General features: G+C 43.4%; 1 protein-coding gene across 1 annotated transcript in view; it reads right to left on the reverse strand.

Moving 5' to 3' along the window:
- PITPNB (phosphatidylinositol transfer protein beta) overlaps window positions 1-24,482 on the reverse strand; it is a 374,371-nt gene extending 349,889 nt beyond the window's left edge. The window contains exon 1 of the mRNA XM_086943148.1: window positions 24,328-24,482. Coding sequence (XP_086799274.1) covers window positions 24,328-24,347 — 20 coding nt within the window. The 5' untranslated portion in view covers window positions 24,348-24,482. The remainder of the gene's footprint in view (window positions 1-24,327) is intronic.
- Between the last annotated feature and the right edge of the window lie 2,000 nt (window positions 24,483-26,482).

Here is a 26,482-nt window from a genome sequence, read left to right on the forward strand (position 1 = left end):
TTAGCAAAGCCAATAGGCTGGCAGTCAAAGTCAAAAACATTGGCTTTGCCATTGGTTCTTAAAGTATAATCGTATCATAACCAAGCTGTTTAAGGAAAACTCGCACAGAGATGGAAGGGGCGGAGTAGTAAATCGAGGAGAAAGTACAAGGTAAGAGGCTCAAATGAGTTAGAACACAGCACATCAAGGGCACTGCAGATCAGAATGCATGGTTTAAAAGACAGACTTTGAGAATTCGTGCAATTCTCATCTTTTCACAGAGTTTTGGTGACAGCACATCCCATAAAATGGCACCCTTAGCAGTGCAAATCCATCCTCAAAGAGGTGTCTGTTAAAGCTAGCAAGAGTACAAGCAGAAGCAAACATGTACAGTTGAGGAGTGTGTGCCCACATCTGCTAGCAATGTGCCAGCCCATGAAGTCACTGTAGGCAGCCTTGGAAAAGGCAAGTGTGCGTAAAATAAAATGGTGCTTGCTGTTAATCCTGCAACCTCTCCACCGAAACAAATGGTGCTTGCTGTTAATCCTGCGACCTCTCCACCTCCCCGCCACAGGTTCCATGTGACATATCCACACGTACCTCCAATTTGGGCCAAAAAGCAATAGGAAATTAGTAAAGTGGTTTCAAGAGGCCTTTTTGTTGTTTTTGTTGATATTCACCATTTCTAGTTTCTGCAATGTGGCATACAATTTCATTATAAATAATCTCCATTTGTATTACGTTACAGGCTGACCACCAGTACACCTAATTAGACAAATTAGATTTTTTGAATAGCTGGATCAAATGGTTACTGAAAATGGAAGCAAAACGGTTGAATCGTCTACGATCATAAAACTGAATTTCGCTTCTATTACCTTAATTACCATTTAGTGCTGAGATACAACAGGATTCAAAACACTTTTTACACAATCATGTACCTGCACTTAGGACCTGATTCCTAACAGAGAGGACAATGCTGTATGTCAGCGGCTAGGTCAATCCTTTCTAGGGAGACACTAAAATCCTATAACATACATCCAGAAATCTACAAAAAGTCAGAGAGACCTCTGTAGATGGGCCAGTTACGAGGGAGCTGTACTGCTGCAAGAGGTTAACAGGGGACTGCAACCCCAGAGGTGCGCCGAAGCCTGGGATCACATCCTGACAGGCACCCCTTTCTTAATGACTCAGGAGTTTATAAGGCTCCAGGCGGATAATGGGGAACCATCAGATGAGCACATATAAGTGAGATATACGCAAAATACATATTGGGGCGCATGTGGCCAAGGGCCCTCCCCCACAACACACAACAGACAAGGATATCCGACAACCATCCCCACCAATATCTTTAGTAAGCGGCACAACACTTCACCCTGTCAAACAGAGCTACTAGTGGTTCTTTGGGTGTTGAAGAAAATGTTATCTTTGATGCTTGGAGAAAAAGATATGGATGGATATGGCTGTGTAAAGTGAGGATGCGGCGATACAGCCTACGGGAACTTGGCAGAGGGAGGGAAAACATGAGACTGCAAATGTGATATGTATGTTGAGACAACTCAATAAAATAAGTTTGTTTTTGTTAAGAGTCACAGAGAGCACGCATACACCTCACCTTAATTGGCACATTAGTGGAAGATCCAACATTATAACATTTAAGGACCTTTTAGGTACGGATTTTGACAGCCTAGATGTCAACAGAATGAATGAATGAATATATATATATATATATATATATATATATATATAATATCTCATCGGCAGGGTTGTGGATAGGTTGCTTCATAAATCATTTGTTCCTTTGGTGCGACGTAGTGAGGTGACAAATTATGGCAGCAATCTCATTCTGCAAGAGCTCTGATAATAGCCTCTCTATTTATGCCAGGGCTCATACTATAGTAAGGTTTGAATACTAGCAATTCCCTTATTTTACCACCTTTCCACAGATCTACATACTGTGACTGGAGGTAGCGGTAAGCAATAGTTACAGGGTTGGAATGCACTAGAGTGTGTTCAAACCTAACTTTTGTGTTTTACGGGTTTTCACCAGCTCTTCTCTAATCTTTTACCACACTGTGAAATATTGAAAATTTACTCATGACAAGAGCAGAAGTACAACTTCTTCCAGGGTTGGGAAAAGAGAGATAGGAAGGAAAGTGAACTTTTAAACACTTAAATGATTTTCGCATGAGCAAATTCATACATGCATATTTGCTTGTGCTAAAATGCAGTTCAGTACGATTTCCTGGCCTACTTCCATAAATTCTTGTGAATTCATGAAAGCCGTTAATCTGCACTAATGCAATGATTTAAACCATGTGTGCACTTTTGTGGCATTCTTTAAGAATTGGGTTACTAATCAAGTCTGGTGTTAGCCAAGACCTTTTGATTTTATTAAAATTCTCTTGCTGTGCCTATCAGCTGGCTTCACTGTGAGGAACTGTATTCTGCTCTTTCAAAAGGGGGCATATCGGCATACAAAGTAGTTTTGTTCAGTGCCAGGGACTACTGTGGCAATGTGTGTTTATTTTTTTGTTTTTTTTAAAACCCAAAAATATTTTTGCCAATGTAATACAAAGGGCCTGGCAGCTTTAACAAAAATATGTTTTTATGAGAACAATGTCAAAACAAGATACGCATTAACAAAACCTAAAGGTCGACCACTAATATCCAGCCAACTAGCTTTGCCAATGCTCGTTTATTTTCATATTTCACATCATTTGGTTGAAATTAGTTACACTGATTTTCCATTATGAATGTTGTTTGGAAATACTAGCACACAACACATTTTACTAAATGATGCTTTAAAAAAATGGTACCTAGAATTTCACAGTTTAGAAAAAGAAATCCTAATTGCATTTTTGGTGAACATTTAATTTTGAAAGAAAAGAATAACCAATCTTGTTTTCAAGCTTCTGCAAATACCTGCATATAATCCGAGAGCATTCCTGAAGCAATATATGTAGCTTCATATCGTTAAACTTTGCAAAAGTGACGCCACATTTTTATTCTGAAATCATTCTCAGTAGTGCAGTTAGAACGTATAGCATTTCCTTAGAGAGCTCACCCTAATAATAAAGGCTGTGCGTTAATGAACCAGAAACACAAGTTTGAACAACAATAATTTATGGAAACAAATATTACCTTAATTGCAGAGAATGTCCTTCCCTATTCCATAATGTGGTACTGTAAACTGACAGCCAAAGAGTTTGTGTAGCAGAGAGTTTTGCCTACTTGTCCCAGGGACAAAATAAACATGCTTATTGCGGTTACCAACTCAGACATAATGTTTCAAGATAAGGTTTTTCAACACGGCAAACCATCAGGCATGGATGTATGATGTTCTGTTTCCCATCAGGCATACAGTCCCAAAATTAGTAATATAACAACATTACACTTGACAAAGCAACATACTAGGTTGACTAAGAGTGCCTAACAAGAATTAAAACAGTGCAAATCTTTGATGTCCGATTGTCAGAAAGAGTAGGCGTACCAAACCCTTGACAAAAATGTGAGATTCCACATAAAATGCCTCTCTGTAGAGTTTAAATCAGACTAATTATGATCCACCACTAAGAGCCTATTGACTTTAACATACCCTTTAAAAATAAGAAAAAAGTCAGGGCCACTAACTGTATTGTAACATTTCATTAAAAAAACAGGGTTAGCTTATAACCTGTGTCACTGGCTTGCCACCTTAACCAACAAAAGACCTACTCTGTATTTGCCGATACGCTTTCACACATGGCAACTAGAGAAGAACAAATACCATAATCTAATTATCTAGGAGGCTTTCTGGTTTTAATCACGTTGCAAGATGCTTGGCAGAGCTGCAGAGTAAAGAGCTGCTGCAGAACTGATAAGAGATCAATTGCCAGTTACCTTTATTCTGAGTAAGTGGAGACCCTGATTACTACAGGGATGAAATATACTCAGTCAGCAAGGACATTCGAGATCCTAACTAAAACCATTTACCCAAGTGCTATTTACGTTTGACTGCCGAAATGATTTTTTTTACACCTCTGGGAAACGGAGAGCTAAACAGATAAGTCCGTTATATTTTAGCTCAAGAACTGTGCTACACAGTCTCCTGACTGAGCTCGAAGAAACTGCATCCTAGAACTTCTTGGTCTCTTGAACTGCTTCCATCAGTAACTGATTCCAAGTGGTGAGGGCCGTAGGGGGGGGGGGGCGTGTATGAGATGGCAGCAACGACGGACACGTTTTAAAAAGCTCCGACCGAAGCGCTGTCGGAAATCCTCCACCATCCTACCTACATCCAGTCTTTGTCACAAGGAATATGGGGCTGGTGCAGTCAGACAGGGAGGCCCAAGTCTATCTCAGATCGTCTTGACATACAACTGGGGACATGAAACACTTGTCCTCTCACCCTGCTGATATTTGCTTTCGCTATGGGGCCCCTAGTGTGTAGGAACCCTGCAAGAGCTTAAGACTCGTACCTACGAGCAGGTAGATGTCATGTAATATCTTTATATGCAGACGATGCATTAATCTACTTACGTCAGGCACGTGAGTCCCTCCCAGTACTAATGGAGACACTGGAGACATATGAGGACATGTCTGGCCTTAAGGTCAACTGGAACAAGTCGGGCCTGTTCCACATGAGGAGATATATATATTTTGTTATGTCCAATATCATTGACGACAACCTGGGTAGGGCACTCACATCGATCAAGCATTGCACTGCTTTTTATACAACTCCCCCACTGTTAGAACCGGCTGTCTCTAGTTGGCAGAGGTATGCACTTCTGACAAATAGGGACACACCTTTTCTAGTCAGGGCAAGGGGATCACACCCTTCGATAACCCCTGCTCACCCCCTTGGTAGCTTGGCAGAGCAGACAGGCTTATCTCAGAGGCTGTGTGTTAAGCAATTATGACCACATACAGTAATAAAGTGAATACACAACAAATGGACACGACACAGTATTATTATAAAAATAAGTATTTTTATATAAGGCTTAGCATAAGACCAAATAACGACAAAAATGTACACAATCTTAATAAATACTCTGGGAAGGGAAAAAGGATAGTTCAAAGGTAGTTTCTTCTTTAGCACAAAAGTCTTTAGTATCAAAGCAATTCTTCTTCTTGGCAATACAGTTCTTAGCAACAAGGTAACCCACACGGGGGCTACCTGACGTCGAGGCAAAGTTATTACAAAGGTTCGGCGTCGACCGCGAGAAGCGCTACGTCGAGCCCGGAGTCACACGAACCCCCAACAACACAGTACCTTTAGGAAAATGAAGCACACGCTGATCCGCGGCGTCGAGCAATCCGGCGTCGCGTCTTCGGTGTCGATCAGGCCTCAGCAGGCGTCGTCGATGGTGCGGTTGCACAGAGTGAGCAGCGCTCACGGCGTCGAGAGGGCACACAGTTGATGCGATAAGCAGCGGTGCAGACACGAGGTCCTTCTGGAGCTAGAGCCGTACTCCCACTCACTGGCGTTGCTGCTGGCGTCGGTCGGGCCCGGCGGCCGGTCGTCGAGGAAGCGGGACACTGGGGCCGTTACCCACTGCGTCGAGCTGGATTCGGCGACGTCCGTCGGCGTCGAGATTGCTGGTTCTTTCAGAGGTGCTGGATTCACGATTCCAGCAAGTAGCACTTTAGCAGATGAAGTCTTTTAGCCCTGTGACTTCAGCAGGAGACTGGCACTCTTCCAGCCCTTGGAGATTTTCTTAGCAAGCGTGAGGGTACACACCTAGTTCCTCTCTCCTGGTTCCTTGGCAAAAATAAAGAAGCACTGCAGGATTCCCCCAACAACAGCACACTGGCAGAAGGGGTAGGCAGTCCTTAGATCAGCAGGCCTCTTGTCCTTGGTTACAGGGTTCCTTGTCAGAAGTGATCTAAATTCTTGGTTCAGGGGTCCTTCTCTTATACCCCTTTTCCGCTTTGATCCCTTTGTCCATGCAGGGGATTTCCCAACATCCTGGGTCTGTTGTGGGCGGGGCCAGGCAGACGCACCTGGCCTATTCACTGAGCAGGGCTGGGTCCTCAGACGCCCAGCAGGAGGTGGAGCCAGCATTGACACTGGCAGGAGCAGAGCTATCGGCCTCCTGGCAGGAGGTGGGGCTAGGATCGTCCATGGCAGGCACAGAGCCATCAGCCGCTTGACAGGAGGTGGAGCCAGCATTGTATCAGGCAAGGCAGGCTATCAACAACTACTCTCCCCCTACTCTCAACGTAATGTCCCACTCATCCCACACTGACTCATCCAGACCTGTGGAGCCACCCAGCTCCTGTCACACACACGCAAGACCAGCAGAAACCAGAAATGGTTAGACAAGAAAATAGACACTTTCTAAAAGTGCTATTTTCAAACCCAGAGTCCAAAAACCATCCACACCAACGGATGCGTAATTAAACCCAGAGTTCAGGGATACCAAACTCGACATTGCACCATGCTCCCCGAGCCAGCTAGGGTCATAGCATTAATAATCCCGGCGGCCCATTCTAACTAATGGAGAGCAGGCTACCTCGCAATAGTGAAGAACGAAGATGGCTGTACTTGACTATCAGGACATGCCAACTTGGTCAGGCGTGTCCTACCTTATACTTACATTGCACCCTGCCCGCGGGCCTACCATAGGGGTGACTAACATGAAGTCAAGGGAAGGTTCAAGGGGCTGGCAAGTAGGTATACTTGCGCAGCCTGCGTGACAGCACTAGGCTGCACGTGGGTCTCGCAATGAACGACCCGTAGACATTCTTTTACGAGGCCGCTCCTGTGGGTGGCACAACACGTGCTGCAAGCCCACGAGCGGCATTTGTATTTACAAGCCCCGGCACTCCTGGTGCACTAGACTAGGGTCTGACAGTAAACCAAATAAGCCAAACATGAATACAATAGATACATCAATTTAACATAGGGAGCACTTGCGCTGAGGCACTGATCAGCAGTGACACCGCGCCCAAAGCATATACCAGCAAAACATCGTAAAACAGTGGAGGCAAACAGAAAAAATGGAGGAGAGACTCAAGCCAATGATGTCAGGTCTAACACCCACTTACCCTAATGGGCCAGGTGGAAATAGCCAAAATGCAGCTACTCTCCAGGCTATTTTTTTTTTTTTGCTGCACTGCCAGTACTCCTCAGCTGTTTCTTCAAGTTTCTAAGTGGAGTACTATCAGACTTAACATGAGGAATGGAAGAAAACAAGCTGCATTATATAAGATACAAGGCCCACTACAAGGTGGCCAAGGTGCCACTGATTGTTGCATAATTACAATGGCCCCTGCGATGGCTGAGCAAGGGGCCTTGTTCAGAAAGAGCTGAAATGAAAGAAATTTTCAAACAAAAATAGATCTTGGCATGGATAATGACCCCCAACCGGAAGTGCAGACAATTATATCCCCCTAATGAAAACAGCGAGAAAATTCTGGCTGAAATACCTACACATGAGCAGATCCTCACCCACATATGCCCCACCACTAGATCCTGGGGCTATGACTGACATAAAATATGCCCCGCTGAAACCTATACACCAATGGAATTGCGTGCGTTTCAAGGCATTCGGCATAGCTGCAGGCCATTTCATTTCATACACTGCAATAATACACGCAGTTAGGTCCCAATGGTGACCGGGACAGACAGAACTGCAAACGTCATCCTGCATTCAAAGGGACCTATCTCACGCTACGGTACGAAGAGTCATTATGACTCGATACAACTTACTTAATGCACAGATTTTCACTGCTTGTCCAATACCCAAAGCAACAAGGGAAACAGATCTAGGTTATGAAATTCTTGACAAACAGTGGCAGAATATTATAGGACAGGTCACACAGTTTTGCAGAACCAGGGATTTCAGTAAACACAATTTAACTATGTCCACTAGACTTACCTCACCCCGAAATATATACAGTGCCAGAGATCCTGACAACCAGGGGCCGATTCTACTATATGGTCTGGATTTGCCTGAGGATTTTTACTTAGACAAGAAAATGTTTTAAAAAAGATACCTTCAACAATTCCATAGAGAAGGGCACAAGCCTGTACCCAAACGTATACAAATTGGCATAGTGAAGAAAGTAGTCAGGAGATAGAGCAGAGTTTAGGCACAAGCTGTAGATTTCTGTAGGTTACACAATAACAGAAATTCAATTGAACACCATTACTAGCCTAACATAGAAGTTACACATTTCACAGTATATGGTGTTTTAAGAGGTCGACGGCGTTTCGATCCCATTAAAGAATCAGAGGGATCATCATCAGGACAAAATAATGCCTAAATATTACAAGCCATGATAGCCCGTGCATCGGAGCAATCAGGGTACTTAGTTCCGTGTTTTGCTGGTAATCAGAGAACAAGCTCCCGTAATAGGGAGAAATTAGTGGGACGCGCCAGCGGTTTGCTCTGTCGCGTGAAGGGGAGGATGAGCCTTGTCGATGGGCTGAAGTAACTTCCCTGGCCGTTGCAAAACTCATACATTATTTCAGAGAATTTCTGGGTTGCCAAGCAAGCCTGACTTCTAAAGAGGGCTAGGGTACTAAGCAAGACTGCTTTGGCTCTACCCTTTCCAATAGAAAACACTAGTTAGCAATGTGAAAAAGTTCAATGGACAAACCTGGGGTCTATGGAGAGTCCCTCTTGTGAGAAAGAAATTTAAAAAAGGATTGGCAAATGGTGCATTTTAAAGCAAATGAATGCAGCGATAGAGCAAGGCTTATTAAGCAGTGGGAACGTATAGTCTTGAAATATTAAACACATTAAAAACTGCCCTGTATCTTCTTGCATTCATTTGTTCAACAGTTACTGTAATATGTAAATTGTTCTGCATGACAACTTTAGCCCTTTAAAAGGTATGCTTGCCCAGTGTCTTGCACTGCATGCAGCAATCACTTTGGAAGAATATGCTCTCCTTCATGTACTAACGGGGAAGACCATCAGTTTGTATAAGGATTGTCATTTCTGCACGTAGAAATACGGGCAGGACAAAATTGCACCTCACTAGTACCAGTTTAACACCTGAACACTGCAATCAGCCACCAGCTGAAAGGACATCAGTTAACACTTGCAAAGAGTCTGCCATTGGGCATAATAACCTTTAATCAGTTTGCGCTAAAAATATTTTTTTTTGGGAGAAGTCTACTAGTTGTGTAAAAGATTCTGCATTACGTGATGAATCCATAATCATGCAGAAAAGGGCCAGTTATATATCATTCCAGTAGCCCGGAGTACAGTTAAATTGCAGTCACGTTGATGCCGGGGCCCGTTTTACTATCTATCCCCCCTTCACAACTGGTTGAAGTGTGCCTGCAGTTTACACGAAACTCAAAAATCGTGTCTGAATGTTGTCGCATTAAACAACGGAGAGCGGCTCACAATCATTGATCCATACGTCCGCCATACGCGTCCAAACGCACATCCGCCATAAGCAAGGGGAAACTGGAGCATTGCCAGTGCTCATGGGTGTATCTGTGCAGTGAATCTGGAAGCACAGAGTCTAATGCAGCAGCAACAGCAGCATTGTTCCTCAGAGGTCGTGCACTTTGGGAAATTGAACACACAACTGAAGACTAACAGAAAAGGTAACATAAGCCCAGACAGGTTTAAAGCACAACTAATTCACTGACCGTCACAGCCAAGCGCAGCAGCCCACCCAGAAGCAGGCAGAGAACAGCGCTTGTAGAAAGCATGCCAAGCAGCGCACATCTCTTTATAGCAAGGACTTTGCTTCAAAGGAAAACACCTACTAGAGACATCTAACCAAGTTCTCACTTTAAAACGAGGTATTGGGCAGGAGTGTGCTCTAGACACCTAGAAGTCTTTAAATACTGACACACCGCCCTGCCCTTCGCTTGTTAAGTTGCCACGGGCTCATGTGAAGTGAAGACCTGCTGCCTCGCACTTCTAAACACTGCCTGCCTGCTCATTTCAGAGTGCTAATGCGCACCTCGAAGCCATTTCAACTCGCGCACAGCCAAGACAGGCGTTCAATCATGGTGAGGTTAGCGAGTTCAAAGATTGTCTGAACTTGCTTTTCATGGACTCCATGCCTTCATTTGAAGACGCAAGAGAAGGTCGTCACTCGTCATTATATGAAAACAAACCCAAGACCCTGTCCACACTCTGCTTATCCCTGCAGCTACCACTTGAGATCTGAGGTGTACTACGCAGGGATGGGTGAATGCAATACAGGCAGGAAGACCATACAGGCAGGAGAAGCCAAACAGAAACGTATCCAAGGAAAGTCTTCAAGAAACCAGTGAACACCTGCAGCTATCACACTCATCCCCAACCAACTTCAAACACATGACATGCCCTGCAGTGGCGTTGCAATAAAACAACGACCAGTCACAAATATCCAAAGAAACTCAAACCAAATGGCAGCCATTTGAAGATATTCCCTCAGCAAATAAGCTTGTTTTGAGAAAGACACTGCTCCGCCGCCACCAGCATGCCTAACACAAACTCCTAGAATTACTTGTCTGTGAACAGCCGAGCAGGAGTGCTTCTGTCGTCACCTGACTTGTGTGCTCGGAGTGCACCGATAACATGCCCGGTTGCAGCAAGGAACAGCTCCCTTCTGAAAAGGGTCAAGCCTTCTTTTAACGAGAGAGCAGCCTGATAGGGGGGCTCTTAACCGAGTCAAGGTTTGCCCCCAGCTGTGGTCGACACTACATTGATTCATACTTTCAGGGGAGGGGCAGCTTTTCAGCGAAAACCCTAGAAAACCAACAATTTCCACGTATTTTTCAAAGCCTGGGACTACCTTTAAAGTGCCCCTTATTGGCTAGACTGACCACTAAATTCGGGTTCCTGAATAGCATGCTAGCGCTGTAAAATGCGTTGACGGCTCGCCAGGATTAGTAAGCGCTATATAAATACAATTTAGACACTCCCTTAGACCAACTGGGTTTAATGAGAAATCTCTGATAGAGAATCGCCGTATAACTGTTTTATTAGTCTTGTTTTCCTTCCTAATTCAAGCAACATGATATTGACCCCCAAACACTTTGACGAGCACATCCCGGTGAACAAAAGAGACACGTACCCCAGCACACACCACCCTGCGTGGGGGCCGGGCAATTAAAATAAAAATAAAACTTACCTGACAGCCGGTCCGCGCCACCTCTGATCCCCATGGCGCCTTCACGACTGGCACTGCTCCAGCAGCACCAACATTGGCTTAGAGCAGAGAGCAGAGTTACTCGCCGCCCGCCTGCCCACTAGGAGACCAAGGGTTGAGCATTTGCTCAACCCTCGCTCTCCTAATGGGCATGCGCCAGCCAGAGCAGACACTAGTGAGCTTGACTGGGCACGGCGGAAGAATTTGCCGACCTTCACCAGTCATGCGCTCTTGTGCTGCTGCCTGCTGCCCCCGGTCAGACAATGCATGTCAGTCAACATGACGTCGGACCGCACACCCCCTTCAGACTCTGAAGCGGGTGGGCGGTCCGACGTCATGCTGACTGACATGCATTGTCAGTTCTCCCTCTGCGTCTTTGAACTTAAGTAAACGGAGACCTTTTACTTAAGTTCAGAGATGCCGCGGGGAGCTGCAGGCGCAGCTGGGGGGGGGGGCACCGCCCCATCGCCCCCAATGGATGCACCGCCCCTGCGACCAAAGTGAAAGATATTGTATGTGTTACCAAGGAGTGGACATAACTGCACTGTTATATTGTTTGTTGAAAATGATTAAAGAAATATAATAAAATAAAAATAAAAATCTAAAAAGAAATCTGTATCTGATTCGATGACCTGACCAGGGATTAGCAGGAGTTCCACGTGGAGCAAGTATAAAGTAAAAGCCTTGGAGAAAAGCTGTGTGGGACAATTAAAGACTGCAGCTTGTTCTCCCATTGTGTGCTTACACGCACAAAACAAAAAGTAGGAACATCTAGATCCATGTAGACAGCCACATTATCCACACTTCTACACAAATCCCCTTTCATTTCAGCAAAAACAAGTTCAGGCTACGTCAAAAGTAATATCAGGATGAATGAGCTGAAACTGTGCCGGCTATCTTCGAATCTTTGAAAAACAACGGTAACTGTTACTTGCAGCGGACAATGTATGGCAGTTGACCGGGAGAGAAAGATAAGAAAGAGCTGCTTATGCAAGCCTTTTAGATATGGATTTCTTATTACAAGCTCAGCATATTTCCACACTGCAATCCTAAATATTCATTTCTTATGTAAAATGAGAATAATACCCACATGCCTTTTTTATCGTGAAAATGAAAGTGAATTAACGTCCCGCCATAACAGATAATGCCAGCCTGGAATATTACAACGAAATGTTCAAGCAGCCTGCACGATTTAATGCAGAAATCAGCAAAGCAGAAATAAAAAATATATTTGCCCCTTTGTGAACGAATCCAAGTTTGAAACGAAATGCACCACACCACTGTTGTCCACCAAGTGGGTCAAAAAATCCTCAAAATGAAACTAAATACTAAAAATAAAACATCAATTATTTCCTTTTTTATGTGTAATTGATGCACGCCATTTAAATGTTGCAGTCAGTTGGACAGAAACTCTTATTAAAAACATAAGAGGCTAACAATTATGCAATATTCTTTACTGTTCCCCCTTACAGCAGCAACAAAAGAAAGAATGTGGAACCTTAGTAAACTTCTTCGAAATCATTTTTTTTAAAACAATGTGCAGGTCTTTTCTTCTGTTAAATTCTGCGAATAAGGTAACGTCACAAATATAACCAACATAAGTTTTTTGAGAATTACAAAGATGATCTACAAGCGTCTCCATTTCGATCCACATATGAAGATTCATTTCATCTAAATCTGAAATTAAAAACAAATTTACCATCAGGGCAGATCATAATGGTGAGGTAATCTTAGCCTCTGTGGTGTCTTTAATAAATCCAGATTTTTTAGCCTACCTGGGTGTCAAACATCTACATATTATGGAAGACATCGAGGTTAATATGCAAGTCAAAAACATTACCCATTGCATTTATCACTGATTTAAAACTTCTGAACACAGGCTCATTAACCATACACGCAGATCGTAAATTATCTTGCAAACTAACCCCAAGGACAAAAGCTTTGGAATCAGAGCTCTCATTACAGACTATTCCCCAAAATTACTATCTTTCTCACGAGCCTCTTTCATAACATTTCTTACCCATCTCGCAAGAGTCGGGGCAGGCACTGGACTGTGAGGGTGCTTGTAAGAGATTAACAACTGAGAACTTCCAATACCTCTAAATACCACCGTTGTTTTCTCATACAGTTTTGATCTGACCACACAAAGTCTCTAGTTATCTTGAAAGTAACAATAAAACATTGTTTTAGAATGTGTCTTAGTTCTTTTTATATAAAAACTGACCCCTTCTGGCTGCTTACATCCAATGCTTTCGAATTAGACGTGCACCTAGGAGACTAAACAGAGTAGCATGGTCATCTTCCATGAGAATCTTTTCAAATCCAATCACTTGCTGTCATCCCTTGTTTCAACAAAATTCAACACCATGCTCATATCCCACAATGACAAATGTTTTGCATCTGAGGGGTTTCATCGCCCTCATGCTTCTTAAGACATTCCTTACCACCAAGTCCTGACCTACTGACATTTAATTCACTAACTGTTGACCTGCAGCTATAGCTGATCTGGAGAGATTTACGTTCTTTGTGGCAAATCTAACCTTCCAAGCTGACATCTGACTCTCACAATACCTGGGTCTTCACCAAAAATTGCTCAGTCATTACAAGCCTCACATCCAAGTTCCCATGCTTGAGCCACCACTGCCACTCCTCCCTTATCTCCTAACTCAATTTTATCTTCTCAGACTTCCTCCTTCCCTTCCTTAAAGGAGTTCTTTATTCTCAGTCAAATTTGAAAATAAAGAGCCCATCTAAGCCCTGCCTGAAATGTTAGTGACAACAATCTTTGACAAAACATTTTGAAAAAAATATCCTCCAAATCTGAAGTTCTTCGGATCTCCTTCCCCAATCTATTTGATCCACTTTTACTGTTTGAACCACAAAACCAAGGAACTGAGTCTTTTGATTCGGTATCAAACACAACTTCATTCCTGTAGTCAACAAAATTAGGAGACTATAAAAAGTCATACTGTCAGTTTGGATTCCAAAATCTTGTTGTCCTGTCCCGTAATTAATATATCGTCCACACAAATTATCAACCTTACACCCCTGAATCGTAGCCAAGAATCTACTAGATACAAATCCTTGGTAAAATACTAAGGTGCCTAAGACAGACCAAATGGAAGACTCTTGAACATCCACAAAATTTCAGTGGTTGGAATGGTCATATAAGCATCGTTCATATCTAACCCCGTTATCAAATCATTCATTTATAAGATAGCCTTTAAAATATGAACTTCCCGATCTCGAAATGGCATTAAACAACCCAATCATTCAGCACAATGAAATTTCGAAATGGGTGCATTCCCTTCGCTTTCTTTTCCAACAAAAACATGTTGCTTACAAAACCTACAGTACCATCCACTACTTTGGTAATTGTTTCTTACACTAGAAAATCATCTACCTCTTTGTCCACTAAGATTCTTTCCTTATGTGCGAACACAATCTTTCTTGGGACCAAGTCCTGATATCATTGGCCTAGACAATCTATTCTGTATCCAGTGGCTGTTTTTAAAACCCATGCGTCTTGTAATATCGCCTGACATATTCCATAAAATTGGACTTCTCTGCCAACAAAATGTGTAGGGGTAGGTGAAGGGTATAAATAGAAACTTCCCCTGATGCTCCCTGCCGATATCTTTTTCCCATAAATTCTCTTCACTGACAGTTTTGTTTTTGTTGGAAAAACGTTTTTTTTACTCTTTATTGAACATAAGCTTGGCACAACAGGTGTTCAATCATAAGTTGAGTATCATCATTTTAGGGGTATTCATAACCGTTACACTTTAAGTCTTTATTGCACAATAAACGTGGTTCAACAGATTCTTGTCACGAATAGCTAAAGTTTAAATTTCCCCTGAGCCTATTTCTTCATCCTATAGAAGTATCTTATGGAGCCTTACTGGATTGGTGTTCCCCCATCAATGCTTCGACGATCACCTGAATCGCAGTGCTATAGGTCAACCATCTGCCCCAGCTTTTATCCCACTTCTTTTGTCATCCAGTGTTTTAGTACACCACTTTTTCAGCCACCTAGCACCAGTCGAGGTCCTCCTTCCATTTAGTAACCCCAGGTGGTTAAGTGGCCCCCCACGCTTGGCTACCAGGTCAGCTATCTTGTTTCATAGTGTTGTGTATTTAGGCCATCTATCTTCATCTTCCACACAGAGTATGTACCATCGGGCCTCCCTTGGGACCTCTTGGCCAACTACTTCAGTCATTACTCGTATGGTCTTCTCCCAATACTGTTGAATACTAGGGCAGGCCCATAGCGTGTAGAAAAATGTGCCCGTTTCCCCACAGCCCTGGGTACATAGGTCAGTGTTGCTGCAGCCCATTCGGAATAGAATTGCCCTTGAGGTGTATGATCTATGAAGCATTTGTAACTGTATAAGGCGAAATCGCGCTCGCATTGCAACCTTCCTAGGGCTCTGTTTAGCCTCTGTTCAGTCATCGTCTTCCATTATGCCCAGGTCACTTTCCCAAACTATTGTTAAGTTCCCAATGGTTCCCGTGAGTTGTTCATTGTTTTTTTCATAGATGAGGGAAGGATGTAAAAACGTTTGAGTAGATCCACATCTAAATAGGTGGAATTCGCAAGGAGATTTTGGGTAGGGGTCCATGAGCCATGGGCCACAAAAACAAAATATCTAGTAATGCCCTGGCCTTGGCCTGGAAACTGACCCCTTGTTCTCCTGGTCCTAGCAAAAATCCTATTGCTGAATATACCTTTAATGTCCCTCAAGGGTTTCTGAATAGAACTAAAGGCTCTCACAATGTGTACCTTCTCTTTAATACGTTATTACCACAAAGACAACTCTGTGGAGAAGTATCCCCTATTTGCTCACCAGTTCACCTAACTTAAGGTCAATTTTCAGAAGAATGCTCTTCCTTCATTTGAAAGAGCACTGTTAGTATTTACACAAAAACATATCACATGTTAGAACCAATGGCGTAAGTTCTCTGTCTCCTCAGGTTTTATCATTCACATAGGCATCTGCTAAATCAATATGTTTTTCTAAAAGCACAAACACATCCAACAGTCGGTCCTGACAAGACCCCAAGCTTCTATCCAGACCCATTCTCCCTTTACTTATAAACACCAAAACCTTAGCGTTTAAATCTAAGGTCAAAGAGGGTTGGTGGCAAAGTAGGTCTTGGGCATTCAGATCATAACCATGATCTCAACTCATTTGGAATCTCTCTTCTTAACCAATAACTTACTCATTTGGGTAACAGAAGGAGATTGTGTCTATTCTAGGGACATAGATGTTTAATCATGTAGACATTCAATAGATAATCTACGAAAAGTTCTACTAGTTTGGATGTTGAGTACTTATGTGCCTCCTCTAATATTCCTATGTGGCTCACAACCACAACATCTTGTTCTGAATAAAAAGCAGATAAAACGTACGCTCAATTTTAGCATCTGCTGATCATCTCTCCTTTCTCAGGGACCCACAGTTATTACTTCTATAATTGTGCCTAGCCAAAACACATAGGCCTCGTATCAGCACATTATCACTTAAACAAATTGTAGCTGAATCTCTCCAAATGGCTTCTCCCAAACCAGCCACTTTGTTATGCCAATTAAGAAACACTGCCGCCATGCAGGACTGATGCCATGCAGACAACGCGCTTGTGGCTCCCAATAAGCTTTCCTCAACAATCACAGCTGTTGTGAAAAACTCAGATTGCTTCATCTTGTGCGATCTATGTGTCTTTTGAAGATCATCGATGTGAAAGCTCGAACCTCCCACTTGTGCTGTTGACACGTTCACATCCATTTCAAAAGACAACATAAACATTTCACCTTAACCCCAATCAACAAAACTCATAAGCAGAGGACAACTGCCTTAGAAAAGAATAATTTTAAGTCAATTTTGAAGTCCAACAATGGTAAACATTCTTAGCAAAACTAACTGCTCGTAACTATAAACCTAAATTCACTAAAGAAATTAACTAATCTAACACACTCAGTATCTCAAAGTATTCCTTAATTGCTTCACTCCTCAAAGACATTTTTTAATTATTTAACTTAAAATTTAGACGTTGTTTATCTTTTGAGCAGCAGAAACAACGAAGGAAGGGACCTGCATGTTCTTTTTTTTTTTAATTCTTAGAATTCTACTAATGTTACAAATTTTGTTATTTGCTTTGCTGCTGCGAGTGGAAGCAATAAAGGATATTGCACAATGGTAGTCTCCGTTCCATGCTATAAAATCGAAAACACTTTCAAGACAGACTAGTGCTGAACGCACTTCCTCTGTTGGTAGTCAGTTACTTCAATGGGGTCTGTATGGGCTCATGTCCGTCTGCACAATTCAGATAAACTGCAAGAGCTAAACAACCTGTCAGGCTAATGCAATGCTAAGAAATGCTCCAAATAACACAAATATATACAAAATAAAAATGTTCCATGTTACTATCTTCACATACAATTCATACAAAGAAACGGAAAGCATCTTGTTCAGAGGAAGTGGATAATGGTGCTGGTTATGGGATGACTACACAGAACAAATAGAGATAGGTTCCAGAGCAGAAGTACATGAATATCAAAGACAGACCAAAATACGAACAAGATTCCACAGCAATACTTGAACCGGTCAGTGTAGTTGAGGACCTTGCTATAGTTCCACACCATTAGTTTCAGTAGGATATCTATGATCAACGGACCATACAAAACAAAATAAACAAGCATTGTTTCCAAAGATAGTCATATCAGTCTAACTGTGTAAAAGTGCAGATATTGCTAGTAGAAGGTATGGATATACCTTTTAGACTGATAATCTACCACAGAAAACCACTAAAAAAACTTGAAGCTTGATACATTAGAGGTGGTTTCTGTATTTATGACTGAGGGCACAAAGACCACACACTCGTATTCAATCTTATGTCACCTAGCACTCTCCTGTCCTCCTTCAAAGAGGACCAGGCTAAAATCTGTACCTCTTTCTCAGTCCTGAGAACAGCGCCAAGTTGACCTCACATCCACCCATGTTGGGAGCGCTAGCGCACTCCCCAAGGACCCCACCACAATATGCCTTCAGCAGATGTGGCAGCGGAAATGCTTCCGCCTCCATCCCAGAGCCTGCCCTTCAGCGATCTGATGACATCAGCATGCGCGCCGTCCGCCAAGGTCATCAAAAGACACCAGGGCCCACTGGACGGGCAGTGAGGCACTGAGGGAAAGAAAAGTTATTCATTTCCTCGGTATCTCCTTGCAGTGCATTCCTGCTGGACATTCATGTGTGGGCCGCAAAAATATTTTGCCTGTTTCCTGTCTCCCTTGGGAGCAGATCTGACATATTTTTAGGTTGCTCTGCCCCCAAGGGAGACAGAAACCCTCTAGACACCAGGAATAATTGTTTGTACAATAAGGGGAGTGGCCCCTTTGGCAAGGGACGTTCCCCTTTGGTTTGGGCATGTAGTTTGGATGTTTTTGTCCCCCTTGGGGACAGAATTCTGTGTGCTGCCCCTTTGGCAAGGATCGCTCCCGTTTTATTTGGGCAATGTTTGGGCTTATTTCTGCCCCCATGGGAGAAGATTGTCCATATTTTTAGGCCCATCAGTCCCCATGGGAGACAGAAAACCATTAAACACTAGGAAAAGTTTCTGTATTTGTGTGAACTGGAGTTTGGCTGATGGTCTGCGTGTACTAGCATTTGGCTAGTAGACTGTGTAAACTGGCGCTTAGCAGTGTGTGAGAGCTGGTGCTTGGCTGGCGGTGTGTGTGGACTGACTTTTGGCCGGTGGTGTATGTAGATTAGCTCTTGCCTGGCAGTGCGTATGGACTGGCGCTTGCCTGGCAGTGCGTGTGGACAGGTGCTTGCCTGGCAGTGCGTGTGGACAGGCGCTTGCCTGGCAGTGCGTGTGGACAGGCGCTTGCCTGGCAGTGCGTGTGGACAGGCGCTTGCCTGGCAGTGCGTGTGGACAGGCGCTTGCCTGGCCGTGCGTGTGGACAGGTATTTGGGTGATGGTGTGCATGGACTGGCGCATTGCAGGTGGTGTGCGTGGCCTGGTGCTTGATAGGCGATGTGTGTAGTCTAGCGCTTGGGTGGTGGTGTGCTTGAACTGACGGTGTGTTGGTGGCTCGTAGTTACTATGTGAATTGACTTCCTTGAGGTGTATTTGTCAGTTGTCTGATGTTTTGATGCTTGGTGGTGTGATTGGCGAGTTAGTCATGTTGGCATATGAGAGTGATAGGCCCTTGAATGGCACTGTTTGTAAATGTAAGTGTTGTAATGTGTTGGGCCCGCAGCTGGCAGTGTGACTCGTTTACTGTGAATGACACATGAAACGTGTGTGAATGGAATGTAATTGGGTTGGTGCCTTAACATGGCTTTACAGCTCACGAGCTGCAAGTCAGTGGTTCTTTGTCTAATGTTGAAATTATTAACAATGACTGAGATTTTATTTCGTAAGGTTGTTGGTGACTAAAGTGTTTATAAAACATTTACATATCCAACCAGTATGGCTGTGTTCAATAATGTTTTGGTGCTTTTTGCTTTTTCCCCGTCAGTGCATACTCTCTTTGAAAACTGGTCGCTAAAGAAATAATATGTGTTTATCTTGTGTGGATCCCACAAGGTTTACGTACCCAGAAGCCCTTGTAAATTTGGTTGACAAAAACATATGTTTTCCTTAAACTTCTGAGTGAAACAGTTGTGGACCACCGGACCTGCACAAATTTCCTACCACCCAGCGTTCCCCTAGGTCTTCCGATAAAAATGCTACCTCACTTGTGTGGATGGGTCAAGTGCCCATGACAGGGAAGAGCCCAAAAAGTATTGTGCAGACATCAAACGTATCTATTACAAAACTATCTTTTTGAAAGGGGGGCACCTGCATTTTTTGTCCCAAGTTCCGCAGCCATCTAAGGAAACCTACCTAACTCAGACATTTCTGAGAAATAGGCACTAAGGGGATTCTAGGGAGGTGTAGCGAACAAGAAACCCCAATTTAATTTTCTTACCCAGAATGCCTTGCAAATCTCAAATTTAGCTAAAAATTTAAAATGTCCTTACATTTCTGTGTGAGGAATGTTGTGGGATCACCGGGTTGGCACAAATTTCCTACCCCAGTGTTCCCCCCAGATCTTCCGATAAAAATGCTGGTTAGAGGCGGCAGACCCGAGAGCAGAGGACGGCCCGGGACCAGGGTTCGATTCCCGGCGCGGCAGGTTTCTGGACCAGGGTCAGCGGAATCGATAATTCTCTCGCCTCGGTGCCCACTCTGATCAGCGATCACACTCGGCAACTCTGGGCATTAGCTTGCCTCATCTTCACTAACGGCCCCACCAGACCGCCGGGGATGCCTGGTCTCACCCTGGAGATACCCATTAAGGGACCATCTCTCAGGGAAGCCAGGAAGGGTTTTGCAGCGGTCGAAGCGCCTTGGGACCCTCCGAGTATGTAGTGCGCTATATAAATGCCTATACATTTACATTTACATTACTTGTGTGGGTGTGCCAAGTCCCCGCAACAAGGAAGGGCCCAAAATGTTCGAAGCACCAGGATTTGTAGATAATTTAAGACACAGATGGAAACTTACTAATGAAGACAATCTGCAAGGACTCTATTTTTAAATAAGTATAAGCTTAGTAAGGGGATTGGAAACTGGAATTCCATGGGAAGGTCATAGGGCAGCAACTGGAAACTACAAATTTGTTAACATTTGCTAACATTTATATGGTTCTTTGCACTCTAACTGCACTGCTAACTTACTGTGAAAATAAGTAAGTAAGCAATTACAGTGGCAAGAACACAAAATATCCCTCCACTACTGGAGTCAAAGAGTGATTTTCCTTTCTGCACATTGCTGTACCATTTTACTTTTAGCAGATGGGAGTATATGTAGTTGTTCCACCTCACTTCCTCATTCGCTATGCCATGCTCTGTCATTTTCTCTCCATTCCCCACTTTCTGGTTTCTACATAAAAAAGCCTAGTATTAGCTATAGATTTTAGCAATAGTAACAGCCTAGGTTACCACACCCTGCTTCCCTAAAGAAAATGAGGACAATTCCAGGGAGCTTGTCGCAGAAAAAATTAGTTTTATAAGTCCAAGGACCTATAGTAACTGCCAATGGTACTGCACGACTACCCGGAGGCATCTCGGCGCTTGTACGAATACCGCTAAGGAACCCTTCCTGGCCTTTCCCTGTGAAGTGCCCACTCCTGGGCACCCCCAAGGTGAGGCCAGGCATCCTAGCGTTGTTGGGGGCGTTGTGGAGATTAAGCAAGCTATTGCCCAAAGTTGCAGAGTGGGACTCATGATTAGAATAGGCACCGAGGCGAGAATTATCAGGTCTGAGGAAATTGAGCCGAAGACCCGTTGAGGCGGGAATTGAACCCTGGTCCCGGGCTAAGACTTCTGCATCTGGGTCCACCGCTCTAACCATTGAGCCACACTTCTCCACCTAAATCACGTTGGAAGGCTATTTTGTACGAAGACAAGTTGACTGCTCTGTCTTTCATTTACAAGTCTGATCTACTGCATTTGGTAAGGATTGATTAAAAATAGGATGCAACTGTTGGATTTGCCAAAGCTTGTTTTTAAAAGTAACCTACAGCATAAGCTAAAAACATGCAAAGAAGAAGGGGATACTTTAGGGGCTTGTGTACAGCAGTTAACTGTCAAACAATAGACAGGCAAAACAAATAAACCTTCTGTGCTTAAAGTATTATGTAAATAATGAATGTCTAGCTGAAGTAACTATATTGGAGGCTTTTCAGTTATAACCACACATGGAAGCATATTTATGGGCTTGTAAAAGATTGACTTTTGACAAGATAGAATGGTCCCAAACAGTGGGCCATATGAATATGTAATAAAATAACACAAGAAGCTCCTGCAGGTCACTTAGGAAAGAGGTGGAACAAACAAGTTTATCGAAGTGATCGAAGTGTGCTAGTGGCCATAGACAAGAAGAATAGGCCCATACCAAAAGGATGTTGAGGAAGTGACAAGGTATTTAAAGACCTACCTGAAAACAAATAATACTTGCACTAAGTGTGCTATGTCAACTGGGGTCCCTTCAATCTTTTCGATATTTGTAGCAGAAATGAAAAATTGTTAAAGAGGCTTGAAAATGTAATTGTGCATGAACCCAACACAAAAAGCATGACCAACTTATCAGAGAATGTGTTTAAGAGAAGAGTATGCAACAGCCATAGATACGTGGTCAGTAGTCTAATTTATCACTTCAAGTGTGAGAGATTATTTAAAATGAAAAAGGATAAAGTGCATGCTCTTGAACTTGCGTTACCTTTTGCTTACTAATGTTCTATAAATGCCACCTGTGTTAATGTTACACTGCAATTTGAAAAATATGTAAGCACAAGGTGGTACAAACGGGTAGCTTTACATGTGCCGAATGCTGTTGGAACCTGTACTGTTGTGTAAATCACTACGAGAAGGAGAAGGACTGCCGCTGTTATGGGAGGGGCAGTATGAAGAACAGCGCAAACAAAATTCTTTTGTTTATTGTTCCTTGAAAGACATTATTTTCTTGCACTAAAGATCAGGAACTAGGACGGATGTTGTAGACATAGATCAAGCCTTGCTGTACAGGTCTCAAAAGCAACATTTCTTGCATGACCCTTTGCTTCACCTTGCACTGCAAAGCACAAAATAAACTATTTTTAAATCCAATCACGGATAGTCATGTACAACATTTGCCAGTCAAACAGATGAAAACGAATGCAGGTATTGTATCCAATAAAAAGAGAATGTTACAATAATTATTGTAGCAGCCTAGGGATACAATATTGGAATGTTCATAGACCCGACATGACCATGCATTCATAATTACCAATGGTAACTAAAAACCCTCCCCTGCAAAGTGTCCTAACCTACTGTCCAACCACCAACTGCCAAGAAATCTAAAAAACAGACCCACATATTTTACAAAACAGCATTAGGCAAAAGAAAAAACTAGTGCATAGCTTTCTTAACTATAGGCTGGAGGCAATCTTATAATGGCTACTCAAGAGGCCAGGGGTGCAATAGAACATTTCATAGTACTTAAGGATATGACTGGGAAATGAGTACTACAACGTGTTGCTGGTCAGAATTTTCAGTTTTATGATGCATATTTATTTACATGTGATGGTTGTTAGTAGTGTTTTACAATAAAATAGGGTTGCGGAATAGGAGTCTGATAAACAGTTAAAAAGGGGGACGAATTGCATGTGCTATCCTTACTGCCTGCCCACCATATTTCTACCATTTCTATGTACAAATCCCTAATATTAAAAGTGAATTTTACAGTGCTTGCAAGGGAGCACTACATTCCACTACAGGAGTAACAAACCGGGGTTTTTTTTAATCAGTTTTTAAGGCCATGTGGTTTCATTCATAGAGAGGAAATTTTGATACGGGTGACACATTTTCAACTTCCAGAATAGACCAGAAAAGGCTTAGCCCACATTGTAGGAGTGAAGCCCACTCCAAATGGAATATATCTAGAACATAGCCGTCTTAATTAGGCCCAATACACAAGGGGAGACTTGGGGTTGCACTTGCACCTTCAGAAGATACCCCGAGCATCACATCAGATCAGAGCTTGAGCAAGAATTCCCGCGTAGAGAAAGCGTAGCTGTGTAGCGCCAATGCGCTCCCAACAGAATCGAGGCAATAGTCTAAGCGATAACAGGGCTTTCCAATGTGCAAACCTCCTTAACTAATTAAGAGGGATAGCTTCTCCATTTACCTGCAAATTATTAACAGGACACCTTAGCTATGTATAGCGGGGAGAAGCCTGCAAGCATAACAACGACACTGCACATGGGACATAGCCACGCAAGGTAGATCCGATGCAAATGGGGCAGAGCTGGGGCAATGCACTCTACAATATGTCTACGAGCAAAGCAGTTACACACATAACAGAACTGATTTACTTTCAGTGTATGCTGGCCACAGGCCGTCATCACAGTCCTCCAGACGAAATAAAACCATGGCCAACTGATAATGACAGGCGTCTTTCACTGCACCATAACACAGTTTGTACGCTTCAAAACAAAATCTGCACTTACGTTAACATCATGCTGAGTAAATAGCTAGGTTTATATAAATATATATATATATATACTGATGAAGAAGCACATTACAATCCGCAGAGGCTATGTGCAAGGTCACCACACTATCAATAAACCCCAAAACGCCCAGCACATACCACCCTTGGCATATTCTATAGTCCCACAAGACCTTCTTGCACCCCAGGTTTCAGCACTTTACAGCAACGAAAGGGACTCACAATTCCTTAATCAGCACCATCTCCACTTCCCAAACTCAACAGCTGCTGCTGTGCGACACCTACGTCAACGCGTATTTTCCGGCACTCAACAGCCCCGCCCACCGCAGTCGATTATTGGACAGAGAGATGCTGGTCGATGTAGAACTGTCAGATTTGGGAGACTGCGGCGTGCGGGCAACCGGCCGGTCTGTTTTACTTGTGAAATAGAAATAGGACACGACTGAAGCGGTCACCTTTTCATCAAACGTGGTGGCCATATTGAAATGTAAAAACGCATCTACGATCAATCACTTTCGAGAAAAAAGGGCAGGTTTCAGTAAATATGTATGTATATATCAGAAAGTGAAAGTCTACTTTTGATTTTTGTTAATGAAAATAGTTTATGAGGAAATTTGAGAAATATAATTTGTTTTACTACAGTTACACAAAATGTTTATACTCTTACAGAAATAACTTCAGGATATTGACGTTTTGTATAGGCTTTTGCTCTTGTGTTTTTTTTAGTTGCTGTTCTTTACAATTCTCTGATGAAATGTCCTATCCAAGATGGCTAAACTGTTTACTAACGGATGAAGACGGCGCTGTTTCTTCCAAGACTTAAAGAGAGAGAAAGAGAGAGAGAGCGTGACGTCACGCTCTGTAATTGTTGCAGCATTTGATTAAAGGTATGGGGGAGGCGCTCTTCCCATTCCCTCCTCCAGAGCTCACCTGCGGCAACACTGGTCATGGAATCTATTCTAGACTGAAGTTAAATCTGCATCTTCATGTTATAAAAACATCCCCAATCAGTGGAAACAGTCCCTTATATAATGTCGCTGTCCATACCTTTCCATTAGAATAATGCCAGGACACTTATTAGTGGGTATATGGGGTTTTATTCCGTTTTTAACATATTTTACTTTCTGTACCCCAGGAAGCGCCGGATCGGGCTGCTTGCGTTCCCGCGATCGGCGCGCCAATGCAAACATGGCCGCAGCCGGATATCGCCGGGGCTCGCGGCACTAGACCGCAAAACCACATCTCCCCCTTTTACACTTTATAACACAACAGCAGTGGCGGCTGGTGACATTTGAAAGTGGTGAGGCGTAAATACTGCACTGTTGCGAGCGAGCACAGCGCAGCGAGTGAGGCCGAACCACCTATGGGGAGTCAGGGCTTCTCCCACGAGAACATTTTGAAAAAAGTGGGCAAATGGTGCATTCTCAAGTACATTTGAGAAAGAGGTGGCTTGGCGAATACATCTCTGGGAGTAGCCAGACAAGTCTCTTTACACTTGCACAGATACATCTCTCTCCCTGCATTCATATAGGCACAGTCACCCTGCACTCATAGACCCATTACTCACCCTTCCCTGACACATCACTAAGCCAGCATTCACCCATCCACATCACTCACCCTGGCCTCACACGGACATCACTAACCCTGGACTCACACAGGCAAACTGCTCACCCTGCACTCACACAGACGTCACTCACCCTGGACTCACACAGGCACACTGCTCACCCTGCACTCTCACAGACATCACTCACCCTGGACTCACACAGACATCACATACCCTGGACTCACACAGGCACACTGCTCACCCTGCACTCTCACAGACGTCACTCACCCTGGACTCACACAGACATCACTCACCCTGGACTCACACAGGCACACTACTCAACCTGCACTCTCACAGACATCACTCACCCTGGACTCACACAGGCACACTGCTCAACCTGCACTCACACAGACATCACTCACCCTGGACTCACACAGGCACACTGCTCAACCTGGACAATCACAGACATCACTCACCCTAGACTCACACAGGCACACTGCTCAACCTGCACTCACACAGACATCACTCACCCAGGCTAATTCTAAAATGTGGGAACTCATTTTAGAGATGTTTATAAATAGTCACAAATTAGCATTTCCGTTTTCCCCTATGGACTTTGTACAATTTCTGTGGAAAAATATGCCCTGTGGCGGAGACTCAAAGCACTGGAATGTCGAATTTGCTGCCTTGTATTGTCAAGCCACCTGCTAGTCGAGTGGTGTTTCTTTAAACTCATGTGTAAGTAAGTCTACATTAGTATGCTTGAGATTAGGCTGCATTTCAATAAACTGATGCGATAATGCGGTGTCCCATAAAGCAAGTTAAAGGTTCGTA

The sequence above is a fragment of the Lissotriton vulgaris genome, chromosome 11, assembly GCF_964263255.1.
Source record: "Lissotriton vulgaris chromosome 11, aLisVul1.2, whole genome shotgun sequence".
Lineage (NCBI taxonomy): Eukaryota > Metazoa > Chordata > Amphibia > Caudata > Salamandridae > Lissotriton > Lissotriton vulgaris.